Below are 25998 nucleotides of genomic sequence, written 5' to 3'. Positions count from 1 at the left end.
TATGTGTATATATGTGTGTGTGTATATATATATATATATATATATATATATATATATATATATATAATATTTTGATTGTTGAAACTAAGGTATAGGAATAAAGAACTAATATCTCAAAAATGTATCAAAAACATAGAAGACTTCACAGTATATATAGCTTAGTGACTCTTAGGTAAATTGTGCTTTTAAATAAAAAATTGTCTAATATATTATATACTATGATTTTTATGCCTAGAACTATGTAGTAAGGCATAATGTTATCATGGACATCATGGTATTGTATGCACATGAAATAACTACATGGAATTAATAGCTCTTCAAGTGGTAAATCTAACGTTCAAGGACCATCTCTTAAGAAAATCTGGATCAGAATAATGCATTTTAAATATTGTTAATCCCTACTTCTGGGATTTTTTAAAACTGTGTTGCTATGGAGCTGCAAAAGCTTTAGTCTTCTTGTAAGACCCAGTTTATTTAAGGAGAACTATTATAGTAAAGGGTCATAGTATGTAACTGGATGCTCTGTAAAATAACTGAGTTTCAAACCAGGTAGCATGAAATTACTCCCCTGTGAATTATATTCTTCACTCCAGGGTAGATCATTAAACATAGAAATGTATTACTGTTTGTGTGGCCAGGGCCTTAAAAAATCTAGTTTCACAAGTTATAACAAGTCACATATAGGTGATTAAAATTGAGTGCTATTTGCCAGTCATTTAACCATGTAGGATTGCTTATAGTACACCTAGTTTAGGAAGAAATGGTTCTATAATTTACCAAAGGATATTGGGAAATATATAGAAATTTCAAGTGTTGTGTTTGTTCTGTTGCAGGTGGAAGTGCTGGATCAGTAAATGCTAATTTTGCTCATTTTGATAACTTCCCCAAATCCTCCAGTGCTGATTTTGGAACCTTCAATACTTCCCAGAGTCATCAAACATCATCAGCTGTTAGTAAAGTTTCAACAAACAAAGCTGGTTTACAGACAACAGACAAATATGCTGCACTTGCTAATTTAGACAATATCTTCAGTTCTGGGCAAGGTATCAAGCTTTAAACAAGTCCACAGATTTTTATATTAAACTATACTCTGAATGTGGTTGTACAGTATTTATTAAAATCTGAGAATGTTATACTTTCCTTAGCTGTGTAGAAATTTGTCTACACTAAGCATTTTGAGTATAATATTTACTTGGCACATTTTGGGCTTGAAATATCAGCTGCAAAACTAAACACAAACTAATTTGTAAACTTCTAGTTTTAAAAGGAAATGATTGACAAAAGCTTTGTCATCCAAAGCATGCTTTAATACTCTGGCCATGAAGCGCCAAGAAATTCCATTAACACCTTCCTGGAAAATTATTTGGTGATTCTTTAATATGTTCATCTTTAATCATTTATTTTATTAACATCTTGGTATTTATTTTTTTTTTCTTAAAACCTTCCATGATTTTTACAGTTTTATACCCTGCTATATTGTTAAGGCCAGTATAGTATGTTGCCTCTCTGGTGTGTGCAGTGTAGTAGTGAACAGCGGTGTAGTGCTACACTGGTTCTTTCTCCTGATCTGCAGTACTAGTTTTCTCATCTCCAAAATGAGGAGAATAATAGGATTGAATTCAAGGAGCTGTGTTCTGAATATTATCATCAACGTATATAAGTATTTAAAACAATGCCTAGAACTTAGTAGGTCCTTAGTGAATATTTTCTGTTATTACTGTCTCTAACCTGTTTCAGGGATAACCCTGGGGACTATGTTAGTGCAAATAGACTGTTCATATTAGGTTCAGCATTTCGTTAGTTTGTATGTATATTCACTTGAATGAGATCCATCCATTTAGAGATTTTAATGTATCATCTATCCGTATTATTGATACAGGTCTTAGTTTGTTACAGAAAGAGTATTCTGGGCTAGCTGGTGGTGAGGTGGTTAAGGTAACTAGATTCACATGGCCAACTGTGCGGCTGAGTTCCAGGTCTGGTGGCTTAAAAACCACACTGGCTGTGTGCACATGCCTGTCCAAACTCCTGAGAGACTGGAGGAGATTGTGCTGTGGCCATCCCCCTTGGTTGATTTCTTTTCTCTCTCTCTCTCTCTCTCTCTCTCTCTCTGGCTCTCTGGCGAGTGCATGTGCCCTATAGCAAAACAGAGAGAGAGAGAGAAAGAAAAAATAAACCATTCTGTCTTTACCACAGACATTGGTATGTACAGCAACTAATCTTGTCCAGAATTATCTATAATATATTACTTAATAGATTAAGATCCCTGATTCATGCCCTTTTATTTGTTTAGGTCCAAATTAGTTTTAGGTTTACCCATAGTTCAGTGGCAGATTTACTTGTTAAAAGTATAACTTAACATTTTTGGTGTTAATTTGCTTTTGTTCATTCCCAGGTGGTGATCAAGGGAGTGGCTTTGGGACCACAGGTAAAGCTCCTGTTGGTTCTGTGGTTTCAGTTCCCAGTCAGTCAAGTGCATCTTCCGACAAGTATGCAGCCCTGGCAGAACTAGACAGCGTTTTCAGTTCCGCCGCCACCTCCAGTAACGCATATACATCCACAAGTAATGCTAGCAGGTACCTTGTTTTAGTGTTCCTGTTTTGTGTTTTAACGTTTCATTTGTATAGTAGTGTGATTACATAATTACCGTTTTGGAGTATAATTTTAAAATACTTGAGTATTTTTGTAAATGTAAGGAAGTTGAGTTTAATTTGCTAATTAAAACATAATCAGGGCCAGCAGGTGGCATGGTGGCTTGGTGGTTTAGGGCTCTGGACTCCCACGTGACCAACTGTGGTTTCAAGTTCTGGACCTAGTGGCTTGCTTTCCCACTTTACCTCCCTCCCACTCTCCCTCTCTCTTTCACTCTGTCCCACTCTGGTCAAATTAGAAAGAAAGAAAGAAAGAGAGAGAGAGAGAAAGGAAGAAAGAAAAAATAATTCTTTAAAAAAACATAATCCTTGGATAATTACAATAACCTTATCTTTTCATTGAATCAGATTTTGTTACTCTTCATCCTTTAACAGTAAATACAATTGATAGTATGTATATGTCTCAAAATGAATAGTTATGTGTAGATTGTACTCAGCAGTGAATACATTTAGCAATCCGATTATATAGTTGGAAGGTTCAGTTTTCAGTCATGAATACTAAATAGTGAAAGTACCATGTTGTAGCTGTAGTTGTAAATACACATTCTGAGAAATGTTTGCACAAAGCCCAGCATCAATTCTGTCACTCTTCAGTGTCTTATTGGTTTTTATAAATAGGCACATCTGCTACTGTGTTCAGATTTATCTGTTATAAAGGAATTCTTGGTAGCAGGAAGTCTAACACATTTTAAAGACGTCAGACTTCTATAAACTTTTCTATTGTTTAGTTCTTCATTTTAGAGTAAGAAAATAGACCTGTAAGTACAAGTGATTTTACCTCTACAGTATTATTTTGTTTTGTTTTTATGGCCAGAGGATACTTGTACTGACCAGAGAGAGAGCAAGCGAGAGAGAAGTACCTCCCCAATGCGGTGTGGTCACATCACATCCCTTCTCTGTTCTGTTGGGATTTGGTACATGCACAGACATACTACTGGCATGTTTCTCAAGCCACTGGGCCAGGATTTGAACAGTGGTTGGCTGCGTAGGATCTGGCTTCTTACATTAGGCTATGAGACTGTCCATATAAATGGACAGTGTTTTTTAAATTTATCTCCTGTATTCCATTTCTGTGGATTGCATTTACTTTTTTTGTTATCATAGTAGCTTATTTCGCCTTAGCACTTTTTGTAGAGAAAAATGATATCACTAATTAGTTGCGTGCACTGAGAAATTATTTTCTGTACACCAGATTTGAAAAATTGAATCCAGAGAGGAAAGCATTTAGGGTTGAGTACATATTTTTTCTTTATTAATATTAACTTTTGACATCTAATAGTGGACTATAAAATGATGGCCATAAAGGTCTAGAAACAAAGACAGGTTTTTCCTAACTTGTTGCATTGCTGTTACAGTGTATTATATCAGTGATTTTGCACAGTGTGTCAGTGTAATGTTTAGGATCCTGAAGACCCAAAATTTCAGGGGTCTGAGGTTACAGCAGTTTTTGTAATAATTCTGAGGTTACATGCTGTTTCACTAATTGACGTTCATATTGATGGTACAAAATAATAGTATGTTAAACTTGCTCATTTGGCTAGCTTGGCATGAATTAAGATAGAACACCAAACTGTACTAGTGATTATCTAATAGTCACTTTGTTCTTCACCAGGACACATTCAGTTTATTTCTGAATATTCTTGATTCAGGTTTTCTTAGGAATATTCTTAAAGAAGCAGTAACAATTATTTCATTGAGTCTTTCCTTTTAAATATGTCTTCTTAGTGTTCTGTGTGTTAAAGTAGAAAGTAAAAGTAAGATGTGCACACCACGCAGTTCGCGTATTGAACCGTGTCAAGGGAAATTGCTTTCTTGGTTGCTGAGTAGTATGAACCACTTTATGGAGCACCATTTTCCTTGCACATGTGACTTGATTGACTAACCATGGCTATTCAGATTCTGGTATTTTCTAAAAAATGAACTAGTTAAGTCTGTCACTTTAAAGAAAACAGTTTATAAAGTTCACACAGACTTTTTATTCATTTTATTAGAATTTTAGAGAATTTATGGATCCACCATGAGCTTGATAACTTCTCATATTTTTCTGATGAAATGGCAATATTAGTGAATTTGTTGCTGTCTTCATTGCTATGCCACTGTTTATCCCGATAGAATATCCTCAGTTATCTGAAAAGACTGTTAAAAAAATATGTGCGAGGCCACTTTTTTTTCATATACATCAACAAAAACAAATCACAACATACTGATCTTCTAATTTAGCCATTAAAAGGACCTGCAAAAATACAAAACAGTGGTGTTTTTCTCATTAAGTTTGTTTTGAAAATACAGTTCCTTATTATAATAATGCTATTGATGTTATCTGGCTCTAATTTTTGTGAATAAAATTTTTTTAATTCACAAGTTTTGTGTGATACAGATTGATAAATGTAGATAATATATAATAGGCTATATAAACAATTCATTTGTTATTGAGGTTACAGTTTTTTTGGAAAATAAACACATCCTGAGACTTAAAGTTTGCGAACTGCTGTGATACTTGACATATGCAGTATTATCTGTTTCCGTATTTTATGGCTACCCTGTAGATAGATTACCCTTATCTGTTTTTTCAATTAAGTATGAACTTTGAATATTCGTTTCAGCAATGTTTTTGGAACAGTGCCAGTGGGTGCTTCTGCACAGACACAGCCTGCGTCTTCAAGTGTGCCTGCTCCATTTGGAGGTATGTGCTCTGGCATGTATACTGGCTTTTTTGTAAAGAGCCCAAATATTTATGGTGTAGAATTTTCTTAGGGGATCAAAGATGTTCAGAGCAATGATTTACTACCAGAAAGTTTGAGTTTTCTATCTTGATAAGTATTGTGAATAAATTTGTAAATCTTGAATGCAAAGTACATTAGAATTTTATAGTGTGTTTTGTGAATTTTTTAAAGCTACGCCTTCCACAAACCCATTTGTTGCTGCTGCTGGTCCTTCCGTGGCATCTTCTACAAATCCATTTCAGACCAATGCCAGAGGAGCAACAGGTAAGGAAAAAAGACAGATTGTGGAACAAGCTTTGGGAGTAATATTTTTCAAAGATTCCATGCGAAAACAAGAAAATGGAGCCTCTTTCTTACTGAAATAAATGGGAAGTGAGTAAAAGAATTTGTCAGTAAAGATGAATACTAGTGGGACCAGCAGATTGCATAATGGTTACGTTGCTGGACTCCTACGTAGTTGATAAAGGTTTGAGTCCTGGACCTGGTGACTTAAATTCACACTGGATGCATGTGCAAATGTGCTTAAGGTCCCAAGAGGAGAATGGAGGAGAAGGGATTACAGTGTGGCCATCCCCTGTTGGGGGCTGATTTCTCACTTTCTGTCTCTCTTGTGTGGTGAGTGCATGCACCCTATATCTATATCAAAAATATCTTTTTAGGGACCAGGAGTTTGCATAATGGCTATGTCGCTTGACTCCCATGTAGTCGACCCGGTTCAAGTCCTGGGCCCGGTGGCTTAAACTCAAGCCGGGCGTGTGTGCATGCGTGCCCAAGATCCTGAGAGGAGAATGGAGGAGAAGGGATTACAGTGTGGACATCCCCTGTAGGGGGGTGATTTCTCACTTTCTCTCTTGTCTCTCTGTCTTTTTGGTGAGCACACGCACCCTATAGCAAAAACCTCTCCAAGAAATATAAAAACAAACTTAAAAAAACGTTGAATGCTAGCTGGAAGATTATGAAATCTTAGAATTTAACAATTGAGAACAACCTTAGAAATTATCATTATTTAGCGCTCACCCTCCCATTTCAAAACTTTCATTTTTCACGTAGGGAAGCCCAGATAGAGAGATGAGACAACCTTAGAATCATGTAGCTAATTTATGAAGAGATGGGACCTGAACTTACTTGGTGGTCTGGTTTCAGAATTACTAGATATAACTCATTTAATCTCAGAACAGTTTTATGAGAAGTTTGCTTTATCCCACATGAGATTGCGTCCAGATCAATGGAATTGGTTACATGAGTTCATGATGATTAGGGTTTTTTATACAGCATATCTATTTTAGGGTAGTAACACTTTTTAAATCATGGGAACCTGATTTAATTTTGGGTCTAATATTTAAATATTTTGTCTCTTGGTTTTCCTTTTTCCCCTCTTATTTCTCTTTGTCATAAGCCAGTCACGTCTTTCTCATATTGTACCTCTTTGATTTTTGTCTCATTACCCTGAACACCAGAGCTATTTGCCATCACTTTGGAGTGTCAGCAAATACATTTGGTATGGCTGGATATCCATTAAATCTAGAGCTTGTAAGCTTTGTTTTTGTGTGTATGTCCTGATAATTTTATAACTGAAACCTAAGCTCCAGTTATCAAATGTTTATAAGAAATCTTGTGAGGGTAGCTACTAGTAATGCTACAATTAAACTATTAAGAATTGGTAATTGTTGGGACCAGCAGGTACTGAAGTCATTAAGGCTCTGAGCTCCCACATTGCTGACCACAGTTCAAGTTCCAGACCCAGCAGCCTGAAAATCATGCCAGGCATGTGTGCGTGCATGACCAAAATCCTGAGAGGAGAATGGAGAAGGGTTGTAGTGTGGCTGTCCCCTAAAAGGGGAGTTATTTCTCACTTCCTCCTCTGCGTCACCCTCCCGATCCCTTGGCCAAGTGCACACACCCTATGGTAATAATCTTAAAAAAAAAAAAAAAAAGGAATTGTTAGTAAATCTCTATCATTGGCAAAATTAAGAGTTGTTAATTTTGCCTTTTTATATAAGTGCCTTCAGTCATAATTTGTTGGTGTCTGGCATAACAGATGTTTAATAAGTACTTGAATTTCACACCAAATTTATTTTTTAATGATTTGTTTTAATTCAAGTACACCTAATCAATGCTTGTTTTAAATTCTGTTGTACTTTGGTTGTTGATTGTTAATTCAAGTATACCTAATCAGTAGTTGTCTTTAAATTTTGCTTGTACTATTCCTTTGTCAGCCATGATATATGCGATGTTTCCTGTTTCTTAGCATATTGTTTAGATTTGTGGAATGAATTAGCAAAACGTCTCATGACATAAGATTTTTATATGTTGTCTCATTTAATTATTTCAACTGTCAAATGTCTTCAGCACTGTGTAACAGCTCTGAGGGCACTATGACTCAGAAAAATTAAATTGAAAAAAAGAAAAGTTCAATCATACGTTTTGAGTATAATACAGTCAAACTTGTGTTCCTATCTTGATTCAGTATTTTCTTGCTGGGTGATCCTAAGAAAGCTTTTTGTATCTTGTTATTTTAATAACTGTGGTTAGGATGATAATGGGATATACTAACGTTTGTTGAATTCAAAGTTTGAAAGATACCATTGAGATAGTTATAAACTTCATAATCACATTTAACAATAGATTAAATTATATTTTGACTTACGTAATTGCATTGACCTAACTTTTCTGAGCCTCATTGTAATCCTTATCTATAGAATGTGAGTATTTTCCGATTAGCAAGGTTGTTGTGCTCTTCAATGATGTAGCCCCAAGTGGTCTATGTTTTACACCATATATATAGTAAATCATGCCTATGATTTTCCTCACATGACTGTACGTTTTGAGTTGCTTTTATCATTAGTTAAAGGTAATTTTTCGTTTATTTTATTTAGCATATGAAAGACTTTGGATATAAACTAATTTAAAATGTCCATTGTATGTTCAGATGATTAAAAATAATTTTAATATTAGCTTATGCAAAATTTATTACAAAAGTAAATCTGTATTCACAGATTTTTTTAGTTCAGGGTACAATATTTTTTCCACTATAAGCCCTTTTTTTCTTTTTTTTTTTTTTAAATTTCTTAAAGGTTTTTGCCATAAGGTGAGTGCACTCATGGGAGAAGGAAGGTGAGAAATCACTCTTCCAGGGGATAGCCGTACTGCAGTCTCTTCTCCATGCTCCTGGGATCTTGGGCACATATACACACCTGCTGGGCATGATCTTCGAGCCTCTGGGTCTGGGATTTAAATCACCGTTGGTCATGTGGAGTCTAGCACCTTAACCACCACGCCATCTGCTGGTCCCACCATTATAAGCCATTTTTAATAAACCGTATTGATCACCTTTTCAAGTAGTTATATATATATTTTTTTTATTGGCAGGGGACTTGCATGCACATGTGCATGAGAAAGAAAAGGGATGGGAAAGAGGAAGAGAAAGTACCTCCCCAGTGGGGAGTGGTCATGCTTTGGTCCTTTTCCCCTCCATTTTTCCATACTGTCAGAATTCTGTCAATACTCAGTGCATTTATCAAGCTGCTAGGGCCTGGGATGAGCCATGTGGGATCTGGCTCCTTATGCAACAGCATTTAACCACTGTGCTGTGGGTCAAGCCCTACTAAGTTATTATTGAACCAATTGAATCAAAGTGAATGTTAATTGCCTGTGTTTATATTGAAGCTGAAATAGAAATAATACTTTGACAAATACACTCTGCTTAGAAATTTCCAATTAACTGCAGCCAAAATTAATACTAATTTTGGGGGAACTATTTTGCACTCAAATATGTTAATATTGTGAAATTATATTTTGAAGTAGCTTTTGATAAAAGCACATTGCATAATAGTTCACTGTGAAATTTGAGAAGTTTTACTGATGTATTTTATTCTTTTTTATTTTTTTAGATGTTTTTGCTATAGGGCATGTGCGCTCTCCCGAAAGACAGAGAGAGACAGAAAGCAAGAAATTGCCCCCCACCCCCGCCTCCGCCCCGGGATGGCCATGCCACAATCCCTTTTCCTCCGTTCTCCTCTCGGGATCTTGGGCGCACATGCGCCCGACGTGAGTTTTAGCCACCGGGTTTGGGACTTGAGCCGTGGTCAACTACATGGGAATCCAGTGACATAGCCATTATGCCAACTGCTGGTCCCAGATGTATTTTATTCTTAAAATACATATTTTAATTTTTTTCTGGATTTATAAAGCTTCAGGCTTTAACTTTCTTTTACTATTTTACATAGAGACCTTCATTAGGAGATTAGCATCTATGTTCTAAGATGTCTTTAATTTTAAAATTCTGATATATAGCAGCCATTATGCCAACTGCTGGTCCCAGATGTATTTTATTCTTAAAATACATATTTTAATTTTTTTCTGGATTTATAAAGCTTCAGGCTTTAACTTTCTTTTACTATTTTACATAGAGACCTTCATTAGGAGATTAGCATCTATGTTCTAAGATGTCTTTAATTTTAAAATTCTGATATATAGCATACTCTCCCCTTTCCCTGGGCATTTAAATGCAATGAATAGAATTTAAAATAATTTTTAAATTGTTAGGAAATTCTCTTACAACTCCTAGATCTTTCTTTGGCCACCAAATAGTCTTTATTTTGCAGCATTTATTTTAATGAATGAATAAATGAATGAACAAAGGATTTCTTTAAGATTTTTTTTCTTTTCAAGGGACTATACTTAACATGCCTGTGTGAGCTGAAAGATTTCACAGATAGTGTCTAGTTCCTACCATATCCTTGTTTATTACCTAGGTGGAAACTGATTTTCAAGATATGTTAATGGAGGTTTGCCTTGGGGATTCAAAATTAAATAATGAGTAGTCCAGTTAGTGCGCAGAATCCTTTTAAACCAGCATTATTTTCATTCTAGTACAGTTGCTTTTATATTGGGTTATTGGAAAAGTCATGGCATGTTTTTCTATAAAAATAGGCATCATGACTTTTCGATGACCCAGTAATTCAGTTTTACATTGATGAAAATGCACAGATCAGCTTTATGTACTGTACCCTGTATACGTCTAAAATTCAGTAGATCTGTCTCACCTGTTCAGTTACTCTGGATGATAGGATTTCTGGAAATTAGAATTAATTTAAAAAAGAGATGGTGTAGGTAAGGAAAGGGAAAGAAATAGTTATATGAGACACTGAGGACATGTTTTGTTTATAGAGCAGCAGGTTTATTTACTCAGTACTCTTTCCATCAATTCACACCTAATATTTGGACATTTCTAACATTTACTATTCTGCAGTTGATACTTTTAGCAGCCAAAAGTGGAAATTGTCAATTTGGTAATAAAGAGACAGGAAAGTTGTAAAAATTAACATTACACAAATTTAAATTTAAAGAAAAAATTTTAACATTTTAGTAGTCTGGAGAAAATATTTGTAAATCATATATCTGAAAAAGGACTTGGATTCTGAATATGTAAAGAATTCTTACAACTTAGTAATACAAAACAACTCAAAAAAGTTTTGAACAGAGATTTTTTCCAAGAAGTGTGTACAGATTTTGGTGTGTACAGATGTTCAATAACCACATGAAAAGATGTTTAACATCATTAATCATTAGGGAAATGTAAAGTAAAACCACCATGATATACCACTTCACATCTACTAACATGGCTGTAATATAAATAAATAGATAATAACAAGCTTTAGTTATGTTGTGGAGAAATTAGAAACCTCATATGTTGTTTGTGGGAATGTAAAATAATACAATCTCTTTAGAGCAGTTCCTTTAAAAGGTCTGGGTAGTATTCCCATCTGACCCAGCAGTTCTACTGTAAGCAGCATACCCAAGAGGAGTCATAGTATACAACCACACAAAAACTCATGCACACACATTCATGGTAGCAGTATTCCTAATAGCACAGAAGTAGAGACAGCCCAAATGTCCATCAGTTGAGCTGAACAAAGATACAATGAAATCTTACTTAATAATAAAAAGTAGTAAGATACTGATCAGCTATAATGTGGGTGAACCTTGAAAACAGAATGCTAAGGTAAACAAAGCTAGTCACAAAATATCACATGTTTTCATTCCATTTATATGAAGTGGCCAGAATAGACAAAACTTCAAAAAGTTTGGAAAATGAAATTAAGTACAAGTTTGTTTTGGTACAAAAATATTTGGCATTCATGAAGTTTATCATACTTTGCATTTCCATTACTTTTTGCAGACCCCTCATGGATTATAAAGTATTGAACTCTAAACCTTAGATAACTGATCCCCACCCTGTTTGGCACCAGGCACTCATTATGTGAAAGACAAATTTTCCATGATGATGTGTGGGGGATGGTCTCAATCCAAGCCCATTACATTTGCTGTGCACTTCATTTCTGTTGTTACTATATTGTAATATATAATAAAATAATTACACAACTCACCATGATGCAGTATTTGCAGCTGCTCCCTAACACGAGCATCATTGCCTCAGCTCCACCTGAGATCATCAGGCTTTAGATTGTCCTACGGAGCACACCGCCTGGTCCTTGTAGGTACTGTTCACAGTAGGGTTTGTGCTTCTTTGAGGGTCTAATGCCACTGCTGGAAGAGGAGCTCAGGGTGTACTTAAGCAATAGGGAGGGGCTGTAAATACAAAGAAGCTTTGCTTGCCCATCCACCACTTCTCTTGTTGTGTAGCCTAGTTCCTAATAGGCCACAAACCAGGGCTGTGGTCTATAGGTGGGAGGATCCTTGTTTTAGAAGGATGGATTATGTGGTCTATGAATTACATCTCAAAAAGCTATTAAAAATAGACTAAAAATATTTTATAACTGTTTGGAAACTGGAGTTTGGGAGGAGGGGAGTCTTTGCTACAGATTGAAGTATAGTGATTAATTTGAATGAATAGTCATTGTGGGGAACAGCCAGAGAGATACACATGAAAATGCTGGACTCCCAAATGGCTGACAGCAGTTTCAGTCCCGGACCTGGTGGCTTCAGACTCATGTGCATGCGTGCCCAAAATCCCAAGAGGAGAGTGCCCAAAATCCCAAGAGGAGAGTGGAGGCTAAGGAGTGTAGTGTGGCCGTCCCCCTGGGTGGGGGAGAGGGGTGTGACTTTTCGCTTTCTGTCCCTCCAGTGAGCGCATGTGCCCTACAGAAAAAAAAAAAATTCTCTTAAAAAAGGAATAGTCACTGGATGCACGTTAATATTTTGAGGAGCATGTCCCCTGAGATATTAACAGTATTCCATGGAAAGGGAGTCTTAATACATATAGGAAATACATATATAAGTGTCTTAATACATATAGGAAATGCTGAGGCAAACACAATGTAAATACTGTAATTATCATTTAGAGTGTGTGTATTTCATGAGAGAGATAAATAAAAACAGATAGCCCTTGGGAGGGTCTCACCATGCAGTCCTCTCCCTAGCTGTTCAGCCAGCCAAGATCGCAGAGTACAGGGGTGCATGGGTACACCTGACATGTTCAGGTCACCTTGACATCCAACCTTGGGTGTGCCGTGTGGCTCCATCGTCACGTTGCAGTGTCCTACCGACTAAACCACTACAGATAGGCCTTCACTGGTATTAATACAGGACTTCACAGATCCTTTCAAGTGTTCCAAGGAAGGAGATCATAGAACCCTTCTCACAGTTAACCTTTTATTGAATTCAGAATGTAGTATAAAAACCATCCTTTTAAGTTACTAAGAAAATTGCATTAGTCAAATGTGTATATTTAGCACTTTAATATATTGTTACATTCAGTGTTCACAGCTGCTGTGTGAAGTAGATAGTAGTATTCCTGCCCTTTCATTCTCCCATTTGCAAATGAAGAAACTGAGGCTTAAAGACATTAAATAACATCATGCTGCTATACAGTGAGAAAACTAGTACTTAGAACTGGTCTGTCTTTTAATCACTGTTTCCCTAAGTTTATGCTGATTTAAAAAGGATTGTAATTTAAAATACATGAAATATATTTTAGAAACAGTCCCACTCCAGAACGTTAAAACAAATAAAGGTAGTTCTATAACAACCTGTTTCTCTTCTGTTAATTACGTATTCTTAGATGTAACCCCATATGTCCTCAGACATACCAGGTAAGTAAGATCTAGACAAAGTACCTTTTTCCTCTGCTTTTTAAAGGTGAAAGTACCACTCACCTTTCTAACAAATGATATTTAAGGTTTTTTCCCCTTGTAACATTTAATTATTTCACGTTATCTATGTATTGTAAGTGTGCTAAGTTGTAAATAGACAATCTAGCATTGTACAGATGCTCTATCCAGGACTTGAACTTTTAGATGCTAAATGTGGAAGAAAGATCATTTTAGGTGATCCTGTGTTTATGCTGATTTAAAAAGGATTGTAATTTAAAATACATGAAATATATTTTAGAAACAGTCCCACTCCAGAACGTTAAAACAAATAAAGGTAGTTCTATAACAACCTGTTTCTCTTCTGTTAATTACGTATTCTTAGATGTAACCCCATATGTCCTCAGACATACCAGGTAAGTAAGATCTAGACAAAGTACCTTTTTCCTCTGCTTTTTAAAGGTGAAAGTACCACTCACCTTTCTAACAAATGATATTTAAGGTTTTTTCCCCTTGTAACATTTAATTATTTCACGTTATCTATGTATTGTAAGTGTGCTAAGTTGTAAATAGACAATCTAGCATTGTACAGATGCTCTATCCAGGACTTGAACTTTTAGATGCTAAATGTGGAAGAAAGATCATTTTAGGTGATCCTGTGTGTATTTATTTTTGGGTGTAACTCAAGATACCTACAGTGCCTTCTTTTGGATATAGTTGTGTTTTCACATGAAAAAGTGCTTATTTTAAAAAATAGATTTCATCACTGTTTCTTCATTTGATATTTTTTACTTTAATCTTCCCTTTATTTTAAACGGTATAAATGTTAGTGTCATGAATATAGATGAAATAAAAAGCTTATTTTGTAAGATTTTTTTATTGTGTGTTATGCTACCCACTTGACAACAGTATCGTCCAGTTTTAGAACTTTTTAATTAATAAGTTTACTTTTATCTTAATAATAGTTATCCATAAATTAATTGATATTGGTCTCTTTATGGCTTTCCATAAGGCCTTTCTGGAGCAATGCATTCTCAAGTGTTTCCTCACGCTCATTTTGGTAGGTGGCCACAACTAATACCTAGATTTGTGTGGCAATTTGTCTACCTGCTTGTGGAAGCTTCTGCTAGTGTTCTGACTCCTGCATGTGGAATTAAGTTTTTTCCATGTTTTAAAACTGAGTGGGCATGGATGTGTGGCATTGGGCTTACTTTGTATTTACAGTTAACAATTTCTAGTAGTGATTTATATTTTAATGCTGAAAAGCATTATCGCTTACCTCCATGGTCACATTAGAATGTTGATAGCTATTTTGATTCTTTTTTTCTTGAGTTTGAATTCATAGTAATTTGATGCTTTTTTGATATACAAAACTATGTACCACATTAGTCCAGAGTTTGGTTTTGCTTAACTATATTCAAGTTCTGCTTCTTAGTGCTTTCTTAAAAAGTGATGTGTCAAAGTTGATGTCAGTGCATTGTTGTCTGCTATGAAGTCCTCATGTTTCCCTTGCAATGTGCTGCTTATTCTTTAATTCACTTGCTTCCCCAGTGGCCTTTTTCTCCTTTTATTCTCATCAATAATAAAAAAGTCATTTAAAACTTCGATATGTTAATTAGGTTAATTGAGCAAAATGTTATGTTACAAACAACAGATCTACAAGGATTACTTTGGGAAACATCTACAGCTTATTTTTGTTTTTAATAAAAGACATATTATACTTAACATTTTTAATACTTAATTCCTGTGTCTTAAATCATGATCAAGTTGGTAAACTTTTAAAAATTGGGAAATTCAGTCGTGGTTTTTAAATAACATCATGATAAAAATATTTTGTTATGTAATTACTAGTAGTCTACATTTAAAGGAATATTATTGTCTCTTATTTCACTGAGACCCTTCCTAGAAAATGTATTTGGAAGATTCTGTTTTTAATATTCACTAACAGTAGCTTACGTCCTGTTCTGCAATTGCATGTGTTTCTGTAATGCCCATTAGTTCAATAGTCATTGGTAAACGGGAATGTGGCAGCATGCTGTGCGTGTAGCATTGCTTCACCCACACATTTCCCCTAACCTGTTAATACTCTGTCCTCCAAGTAATCACTGATAGTTGTGGCCAGCCATGGAGGGTATAGTGGTGGTGAACACGATGTCCATTTGCCCTGCATTCTTTGTAATTCTAAGAATGCTTACTTCACTTCTATTTCTGTCTTTGTGCATTTCATATTATTTTCTAAAGCTCAGCAGTCCTGACCTGCCTACAACCCTCTTCCAAAACTATCGTTATTTACCTTTCAAAAAAGGGTAGAAGTTCATTTATGTTTTTACAATTATTAATAATTTATAAGAAACTTGTTAATTATATTAGTGTTTTCAGTAACATCATTTTTCTGGCTCTGGTTAAAAGCTGCTTATGTTCTGAGTAGTCTGCCTTTAACCCTGTTTGTCTTGTAAGCCCTTTTATATTTAGTGAACTATTTTGCAGAGGCTTTTAAATCTTTATTCAGGAACGCATACATTAATGCCAAGTTGTAGCAGACGCTTCACTAGGTAAAACTAAAATTTTGGCTGTTCTTTAATGACAAAACAAACCTAAGCACAAAAATATTTACTAGTATTTATATGAATTGCATGGTGATTGGCTTTTAGAAGCAGACTAGTGTTTAGACTTCAAATTACTTTGAAACATTTTCTTGGAATTTCAAATGCCTGCTGTAGTAGTGTCCTTCTAGCTAGTGGGCTTCTGTAGAAAATAGTTTCATAGGCTATGTTAAATTGTACAACACTAAAACTCATCATTACTGTTATATTTTGGAAATGAAAGTGTTTTTAATGTACATCTTAATATTTTTTAAGGTAAATGATGTTCTGCAATGTTGACTGTGAAAACAAAGCATACCTTTTGCATATAGCTGATCAACTCTTCTTTTTTCCTGTTAGCGGCGACCTTTGGCACTGCGTCCATGAGCATGCCCGCAGGGTTCGGCACTCCTGCCCCCTATAGTCTTCCCACCAGCTTTAGTGGCAGCTTCCAGCAGCCTGCCTTCCCAGCTCAAGCAGCTTTCCCTCAACAAACAGCTTTCTCTCAACAGCCCAATGGTAAGAGCTAACATTTGGCTCTCAGTCCACTTTAGGTATTCTGCGTGTATCATAATGTTAAGGTTTTGGCACAAAGACTTACCTACGATTTTGTAACTTTTTATGACCAGATTACAGATTTAGGAAAAAACTGTGACTATCTAAAGAATATCTTTCCTTTCTCATAATCTCCAGTGACTTTTCTGTACTTATTTTCTAATTGCCAGAGGGTACTGGTGCTTGCCAAAAAGAGAGAAAGCACCCCCAATGGTGTGTGGTCATGTGGCACTCTCCATTTCTTCACCCTGGCATGATTGTTAAGCATGTACATGCACCTGGCATGTTCCCTAAGCTTCCAGAACCAGGACTTGTACCACAATTGACCAATGGGATTCTGGCTCCCCATGCACAGTACTCAACAGCTGCATCATGAGCCAGCCATTGCTTTTGTATTTTATTTTATTTTTTTAAGTTTATTTTTTTCATGAGAGAGCAGAGAAAGAGATGGGCACCCCTAATGGTAGGTCCTCATACCATGATCCACCTGTAACCTGAATCACAGGCACATGTGTTGGGTGTGCTCAGGGAGATCCAGGACACAAATTCAGAACCATTTCTTCCATGTGGGTCTGTTTGCATTACTGCTGTGCCAGCACCTGGCCCCTGCCTCCTGATTTTTAAAGGAAACATGTATGTCTTTTTGTATAAGGTTTTCTTTTTTTTTTTTTTCTTAAATATGTGTGAAATGGCTTAATTTTCTAAATAGTTAACTGTAGTTGGAATTTGTTTTTAGGAAGTTGAAGGGAAATTTGCTTGATCATCTTTCTACCCATTTTTTTTATTTTGCTCAGGCTCACTGTCTGTTCATTTGAAGATTATTCTTTTACTATAATTACGGGCTTTTGTGGTTTCTTTTTGTTAGTCAGGGTTTAGATAAAAATTTGGAAATAGAGTCCATGAAGTACCAAAATATTTCCTAAGAAACACTGCAATATTCACTTAGAAGCCATCTTGTTATCCACACAACCTCTCTCATATAGTCAAAGCTTATCTATCAATTAAGTCCTTTGAGTGTCAGTGATTTACACAGCTAAGACAAGTTAGAATTAACCATTTCTGAAGAGCCAAATGAAAGGTCTTTTAAGACATGCCACTAGAAGTTTGTGTTTGGTATCTGAATGAGCATGAGACCCAGTGATTTAACTTCATTATTTTATTTTTGCTGCTATGGTGGGAATTTCTCTTAACTCTTTAGTTTGCCAGAGAGAGACAAAGTGAGAAAGTACCCCCCATTGAGGGAGGTGGGTCACACTGTAGTTCCTTCTCCATTTTTCTGTCCTTTTGAGATTTTTGTGGGCATGCAGCCAAGTGTGTTTTTCAAACTGCTGAGCCTGAGACTTGAACTGTGCAGTCAGCCATGTAGGATCCAGCTGCCTTACCCACTATGCTGCCAGCTGGCCCCTCACTGAGACTCTTAATATGAGGCTTTATAAGCATCAGATTCTTTTGAAGGATAATTGGTGGTTCTGTTTTAATAAGGTGCAGGTTTTGCAGCATTTGGTCAAACAAAGCCAGTGGTAACCCCTTTTGGTCAAGTTGCAGCTGCTGGAGTATCTAGTAACCCTTTTATGGTAAGTGATATGTAATTTTAAGTGCTTGATAAGTTGTTGCATTTTATTTTCAAATAAAGAAAAGCAGGTTGTGAATTCTCTTAGATGTTGTTTGCTCTGTGGAGTTCTACTGATGTGATGAGATTGTGTAGGTGAGACAGTCATTATGCATGTTTTTTTTTTTTTTTAACCTTACAAAAAGTTGATTATAAATCTAAACATTGACAGGAAATAAGCCATTTTATAATGTTAAAGTTGTCTGTATTTTGTCAAAATAACACTTAGAATTTAGTGAGCAGTATGAAAAAGGGTGTTGGAGTCAGAGACTTTCAATCACAAGTGCTTTTCTTTTTCTTTTTTTTTTTTTCAAAGATTTTATTTAACTTTGTGTATTTAAATTTGATGAAAGAGAGGGAGAGAGAGAAAGAGAAAGTGAGAAGGGAAGCCGCCAGGTCCAGGACTCAAACCATGGTCAGCCATGTGGGAGTCCGACGCCCTTAACCATGCCACCTGCCGGCCCCACACAAGTGCTTTTCTTAAGGGCCAAGTCCCTCCCTAGAATCTATTACAAGAACGGTATGAAGTAGTGGATATGAAAGACACAGCACAATGCCTGAGGCATTGATGTTTTTCTTACAGTATATTGACAGTAGTAAAGAAAATGTTATTGCTAATGATAATAAAATAATTCTTAAAGCGCAATGAAATAAGATTTAATTGAATAATGTTTTCAGATTTTTTATACACATCACATTATTTTGTCTTATGTTTTCCTTTAGACTGGTGCACCAACAGGACAATTTCCAACAGGAAGCTCATCAACCAATCCTTTCTTATAGCCTTATATAGACACTTTACTGGAATGAACTTTTTTTGTGGTCACATTACATCTCTCCGCCTCTTGCACTGTTGTCTTGTTTCACTGATCTTAGCTTTAAACACAAGAGAAGTCTTTAAAAAGCCTGCATTGTGTATTAAACACCAGGTAATATGTGCAAAATAGAGGGCTCCAGTAACAACTTTTAACCTGTGAATTGGCAGAAAAGGGTAGCGGTATCATGTATATTAAAAATTGGCTAATATTAAGTTATTGCAGATACCACATTCATCATGCTGCAGTACTGTACATATTTTTCTTAGAAATTAGCTATTTGTGCATATCAGTATTTGTAACTCTAACACATCCTTATGTGAGAAATGTTACTGGGGAAATGGACCAGCCACTTGTAAGGTGCTGTCATATATCTTGGAATGAATGACCTAAAATAATTTTAACCCTTGCTACTGGAAAGTTACAAAGTCAAAATTGGAAGGTTTTATTCATTCTTGAATTCTTCCTTTCTAAAGAGCTCTTCTATTTATACATGCCTAAATTCTTTAAAATGTAGAGGGATGACCTGTCTGCATAATAAAGCTGATCATGTTTTGCTACAGTTTGCAGGTGAAAAAAATAAATATTAGAAAATATGCTATTGTTTTTGTGTTCTTGCTGCAATGCCTTTACCAAAGTGGCCTTAAATATGAGTAGTGAATTGAGAACATCTTAAATTTTGTGGCCTTAAATATGAGTAGTGAATTGAGAATATTTTGAATTCTTACATTAGAATTTCAGAAGACTTCTAGTGACTAACTTTTTATAAAAAAAAAAAAAAAGGCCATGTAGAAAATTTATTAAAACTACTATGACTGCTATATTCAGGAACATGTCAGTGGTAAAGCATTTAAATGTAGCTTGTCATATTTACCATAATCCTTCTAATTTCTTTGCAACTTCTTGATTTTGTGAAATTTGTATATATGAATAATTCGCATGTATGTGTAATTACAATTTTTAAGAAGTATTTTGAACTCTCAGACTGCAGAAGGCTTATTTTAACTTTTTTTTTTTAAATATTGTCTTTGAATGTATTGGAAGCAGACATGCATTAACTGTGACATGATTGCACCTCAGTTTTGGGTTTTAATTTTTTCCTGTTTTATGGACAGACTGATATTATCTATAAGATATTTGTTTATGTTCATTTTTTGGGGAAAAGAAACTGGAACCCAATGTTACCTTAAAGTTATGGAATATTTTGTTTAAAAAGGCAATGATACTAAGTTTAGTTATATCTTTTGTTAATATTCAGATGAACTTGTTTAAGTATTTATGTACAATAATGCCTCACTTATCCAGTAATAGACTGATAGTCTTGTCAAACCGAACACAACCAAGAAACTTGGAATAGATTTTTAAAAAATGCCTCTGAGCAACCCATATAATTCACAAAGTCTGTATGTTAAAGCTCATGTTGTTTTTATGTGAGATTTTAATAATTTTGATAATTTGATTTTCCAGCCCATAGCATATTAGCAATTTGGAAGTGATGACTTGAAGGGAAGGAGACGAAAAAACTATGAAGAGCATACACTGTCCAAGACCATTTAGCATAGGGACAGTCAGCCCAACATGGAGGACATCATTCTATTGAATTATCTTCTGAGAATTGTCTATTATTAGGACTCTGTGTCATCAAGGAAAGGTGAAATTGCATATACGACTCTGTATTACATGTTTGAAAAATTTTGTCTTAAAACGATTAAAAATTTTTAAAAATCATTGGTATTAAAAGAGGCAAACATCAGTTTCCTCAAACAGTTTGTTCATGTGGAATGCCTTTGCAATGATGACTACATGAGTTGTTACTGTAGTATTTAAAAATCCGAATAGTGTTTTAGACTTGTTAAAGCATTGCTATCCAGTAACAGCTAGCTGGAAAGTGTGGTTTATCTGAGCCATTTTGAAAGTAAGGTGACTGGGACATCTCTGCCATCCTTCTGAGTGGTATGCCTCCTCCCTCAGAATTAAATGAATTCTGCACAGGTCTGGGTATGTTGGTCTGGATTCATTCAAAGTGTCTATATTTTGGGGGATTCCCTCAAACCTTTTTCTATGGAGAGAAAACTAAAAGTGTCTGAATATCTGTTTTAGACTTGTTTAGGTCCCAATCAATTCTATGTACAAGTTATACTAGAGGTACCAGATCATTATTCAAATAACCTACCAGGCCTTCCATTTGAGAAGCAAATTAAACAGCTGTTATCAAAATAATTTTAAGGACTTTTTTTCCTGGAAAAATTTGTAATTAAGTGGAAAGTTATATTGATTCATTTAAAATGATTACTTATAAAATCAAAATGTTTAGTTTCAAAAGGGATCCGGGTTTAAAGTGAATTTTCTCATCTTAACTGTTTTAAAGTTTAAAAAACTAATTTCTGTTAGATAATTATATTTGGATTTGGTTTATATTGATCATCAGAATTGTATTAAGTACTAAAAAAAGATAAAAATCTTTGCAAATGACAAGACTGAAGATCTTCAAATTTCCTGGGCTGCTTGTTGAATCAGATCTTTCCTGTAGAGTCTTTGTTCAGGAAAAAAAAAAATTGCCTTTCTTTTAGTGGTACACTTCATTGATATAATTTAAGGGAATACTTTATTCTCATTTTTTAAAAATTAAGAATATTTCATTTTCTTTTTGCGAAACTACAAGGTAGGTTATGACTTTTTCCCTTAAAATGAATTAGAGAGGGTAAACAGGTTGCTTCTTTAACTACCGTACTGTCTGAAACATTTTGGTCTTGGAACTGTGCTTCTTAAAAATACTGAAGATCCCCAAAGAGCTTTCATTTCTGTAACTTACATCTATCTATTAAAAATTAATACTGTATTAAAAATTAATACTGAAACATTTTTAAAACATGTTCATTCACTTAAATAAACCAGTTACTTGTTAACATAAATAACATTTTTGATGAAAAATCTTTTTTCCTAAACAAAAACTAATAATGAGAATAGGAACATTGTTTTATGTTTTAGTATATTTCAAAAATACCTGTCTTAATAGAAGCAGTGAGTTTCTCATACTGCTTTAGCATTCAGTTCTTTTTATAGTAGACAGCATGTAGACACTGGGAAACTCCACTGTACACTTGTGAAATCATGAGCGTGAAAAAAGGAATGTAACATCTCAGTATTATGAAAATAGTTTGACCTTGTACAGTCTTTCAAAGGGTCTTGGGGATTCACATGGGTCCATACCTCAGTTTGAGAACCATTACACTTCAAATTTTTATGTTTCTGAAACAGTATTTGTAGGACATGCATACTACCCTCTGAACTAAGTGGTTTTGTTTGCTTGATGGGAAAAACAAATCTAGTTGAAATTGCAAACTTTAAAAAAAATTTTTTTGAGAGGTTTTTGTTATAGGGCACGTGCGCTCACCAGAAAGAGAAAGAGACAGAAAATGAGAAATCACCCCTTAGGAGGGATGGCCACGCTGCAATCCCTTCTCCATTCTCCTCTCAGGATCTTGGGCACACACACACACATGCCTGGCGTGAGTTTAGGCCACCGGGTCTGGGACTCGCTCCGCCGTCAGCTGCATGGGAGTCCAGCAACATAGCCATTACACCAACTGCTGGTCCCAAAATTGCAAACTTTTTAACATTGTGTAACTACTTCAAAGTAATAGCGGTGGTGGCATTATGGGCTGTGGCTCATTGAGCCCTTTCTATGTTAACAGACATTTGCTAAATGCTTTTCATACATGATATGATACAGACTTTGAAGTGGACCCATAGTTTAAGAATGAAAGAAGAAAGACAGGTTAAACTAGTGACAACTTTTGCTCTGGGCAGCAAATACTTTGTTGTTGAAATAAAATGGTTTCACAGTTATGTGTGAGTAGATTCCTTTTCAATCTTAGAATTCCGAGAGTTATTTTCTATAGTCTATATACCTAATGAAAAAAATCTTAGTCACTTAATTTTGAGTTTCATAATTTGATGAAATCAGTGTACTGCTTATTCTCTAGAGTTTTACTTATTTAAATTTTGGAAGTAAATTAGTAGCGTTATTAGTGTAGTGTGTTTTAAACTGAAGACACATCTGAAGTATCAGCATGGCTCCCATATTGTGAAGCAGTCCACCTCTGTTAGTAGACTTTATGTCCTATACAGTTTTGGAATTTACTTTTTAGACTATGTTATTCATTTATTAGTAATACAAAATTAGCCTAGTGTATTGAGTTAACCCTCATTAGTTTAAAGTTTTCTTTGTATATTTTAAAACATAATGTCATTAATTAAACTTTCTATGTGGTTATATTTGAACAAATGATAATAAGACCACAATGTAGTCCAGGTTGTCCTGGTGAATGTTTAACAACCATCTTTCAGGAAAGAAAAAAAGTCTTGTTATAGGGTTTATTGGTATCTGTTTAGATATTCACATCTTGTCTGATTTTACCTAACAATCAGGAGTCATTAACCGCTGTTTAGAAAGAGATATAGGCAAGTGGCTCTCCCAGGCCTTTGCAAGCCAGCTCCAGTGCAGCAGCACTGATAACAGTTCTACAGTGTAGTTCATTCGTTAAATTTTTTGGTCATTTGCTTATTGTATTCAGTATTTGAAGAACCTTTCGTTTTATATTGGTAGTTCATTCAGCAAGCACTTGGACACTAGTTCATTTCTAGAAATACGTTAGGCACTGAAATATTAAATCTAGAAAAGCCTAAGTATTGTGGACTCTGGTTTTAGAGTCTGATTATTGCACTAGTACAGAGATTGCACATTCATAGCTTACACTCCGAATTGTCAGCAGTTCTGTTTTGTTTGGCCAGGACAGTGTTTTAAAAAATTACATTTTTAAATTTTAAGTGGGCCACCAATTTTCCACTCCGAATGTGCCTACTACTCCCAATTTTCTTAGTTTTCAAGGCCTTTGAGTTTGCAAATCCTAAAATAGATAATCAAGGCAGGAAGTGACTCTTCTGTATGCCATCTCTTACTCTCACTTTGGAGTCAGTTTGAGGTTTGAATTTCTATTTTCCAGTGAAGACTTTTGCCTAGAATGTATGTACCCTATAATCTATCCTTTTTTCTAATGCCAGTGGATAAGAATTGAATATATATTTAAATGTATTTTGAAACCTGTGCTTATCTAAACATACTGGGCCGTGGAGTTTAATGAAAATAGGATGTCATTATCCAGGTTTTTGTAAAAAGAAAAAGTGATCCTGGATGAAATATTTTAATTTGTAATTAAAATACCTGTGGATTAATTTTTCTTTATTGTTTTTTTGAAACTCTAAGTAGGCGTTTTCCAAGTTAGAGTTTAAACAATTAAAATAAGATTTCAACTCTAAATTTTTTATATTTATCCTCACTCCTGAAGTCTAGAGTACGCAAACACCAAGGAACCTTCTAATTTTGACTGGTCATTAGCTAAAAGCTGCAGGGGGCTGTAAACTAATCTTGTACAGTCAGTCTTCGTAGAATGCTTTTGGTGCAATCAGGTTTTTTAAAGATTTTGATGGGTTTTAGTTTATTACAAAATAGTAACATGTTTATGATTTTTAAAAATTATGTGGTATGCAAAGGACATAAAATGAAAAGTATGCCTTCCTCTGTTGCTATTCCTACACCCCAGAGAAGTTTTCATTTCTTATATTCTTTAGTAGTCAGAAATGTTACCATGTGTGTTCTATACCCCTATGCGTACCTCTCACTGTTCGCCTGTATTTTAAGTGTACAGACTTGTAACTTGTTCTTTTTGCTTAACTTGACCATCTCATTATTTTAATTTGGGTTCCAGGATTCTATTATATGGCTATCCCTTTGGAAGAATATTTGTTAATAGATTTTTCTACTAAAAGTATTGGTGGAATGAGAATATCCTTATACAAACATATATGAAGATTAGTCTGGATTCTGCTTGACTGGAAATTTTCAGTAAAATAGATGTCATTCTGTTTTGCAGTGCACCAGATGTTTAAATATAATCTGTGCTTCTATTTAAGAAATCCTTCCATTTAAAGAAGGAAAAAGTGATGATTTTAAAATATTGTAAAAGTCCTACACTTTTTAATTGAACTATGAAGGCATTGAGTTTGTAGAAAGATTGTGCAAGTGCACACCTATTCTGCACCATACCTTTTCCCTTGTTCTAATCCATGGTTCTTAGAGTATCAAATAAACAGTTTGGGACTAGTTTCCTTACAATTTCTTGGTATCATGCTTTTTCTTATCCATTTTAGCTTAGAATATACATTATTTTTGAGGTGAAAAAATAATGAGGTCGTCGGGAAAGTCACGACGGCCTTTTTACACAGAAAAACATGTCATGACTTCCCAATGACGCAGCATGAATTAACTGACAAAACCTATTTGGCACAGCCACATGCTTACTTCATTGTTAATTCAAAATTAGCTTCCTTTGCTTTAGAACAGATTTGAGTCACATCTCTAAAAGATCTGATTCTGACTTCTCACTGCGTGCAGAAATTTCTTAACATATTTACTATTAGTCAAGCACAGGATATGCATCCCAAAAAAGTTTGTTTTTATGAGGAGTACTTGCCCTGATTGATGGAAAATACTTTCACACGTTTAAGTCTAGGAACAGGGAACAAGAGAACTCACTGAAAAGTTAAAAAAAAAAAAAAAAGAAGTAGCCCTTCTAGTCATTAGGGCATATTTGGAAAATAGTAGTGTAAATTAAGATTTTCAAGGACCAATCTTAGTGCAAAGGGTGGTCTTAAGTATTGGATGAAAACAGGCTGACTTAAATACTCAATTCATCAAATACATTAGTGTGATGGGACCAGCAGTTAGCGTAATGGCTGTCGCTGGACTCCCACGTAGTCGACCACAGTTTGTGTCCTGGACCTGGTGGTTTAAACTCACGTCAGTGTGTGTGCGTGCGTGCCCAAGATCCTGAGAGGAGAATGGAGGAGAAGGGATTGTGGCGTGGCCATCACCCCAGGGGGTGATTTCTCACTTTCTGTCTCTCTGTCTCTGGCCAGTGCATGCGCCCTATAGCAAAAACCTCTCAAAAAA

The 25998-nt window shown here is 35.2% G+C and overlaps 1 protein-coding gene across 7 annotated transcripts in view; it reads left to right on the top strand.

Annotated features, from left to right (window-relative positions):
• AGFG1 (ArfGAP with FG repeats 1) overlaps positions 1 to 21528 on the top strand; it is an 87567-nt gene extending 66039 nt beyond the window's left edge. For 4 of the 7 annotated variants that reach the window (XM_014582459.2, XM_027766464.1, XM_027766463.1 and 1 more), the window contains 8 exons: positions 834 to 1043; positions 2396 to 2576; positions 5255 to 5334; positions 5546 to 5638; positions 14438 to 14485; positions 16368 to 16526; positions 18045 to 18136; positions 18895 to 19584. In XM_014582459.2, the coding sequence (XP_014437945.1) occupies positions 834 to 1043; positions 2396 to 2576; positions 5255 to 5334; positions 5546 to 5638; positions 14438 to 14485; positions 16368 to 16526; positions 18045 to 18136; positions 18895 to 18954 (923 nt within the window). In that variant the 3' untranslated portion in view covers positions 18955 to 19584. Of the gene's footprint in view, positions 1 to 833; positions 1044 to 2395; positions 2577 to 5254; positions 5335 to 5545; positions 5639 to 14437; positions 14486 to 16367; positions 16527 to 18044; positions 18137 to 18894; positions 19585 to 20453 lie in introns of those variants that run through there. The other 3 variants (XR_003547090.1, XM_027766452.1, XM_027766456.1) reach the window with 3 other exon arrangements.
• Positions 21529 to 25998: the final 4470 nt, after the last annotated feature.

This window comes from Tupaia chinensis, unplaced genomic scaffold (genome assembly GCF_000334495.1).
Source record: "Tupaia chinensis unplaced genomic scaffold, TupChi_1.0 Scaffold000066_1, whole genome shotgun sequence".
Lineage (NCBI taxonomy): Eukaryota > Metazoa > Chordata > Mammalia > Scandentia > Tupaiidae > Tupaia > Tupaia belangeri.
The sequence above is the reverse complement of the archived record's forward strand: the minus strand, read 5'-3'. Positions and strand labels throughout refer to the sequence as shown.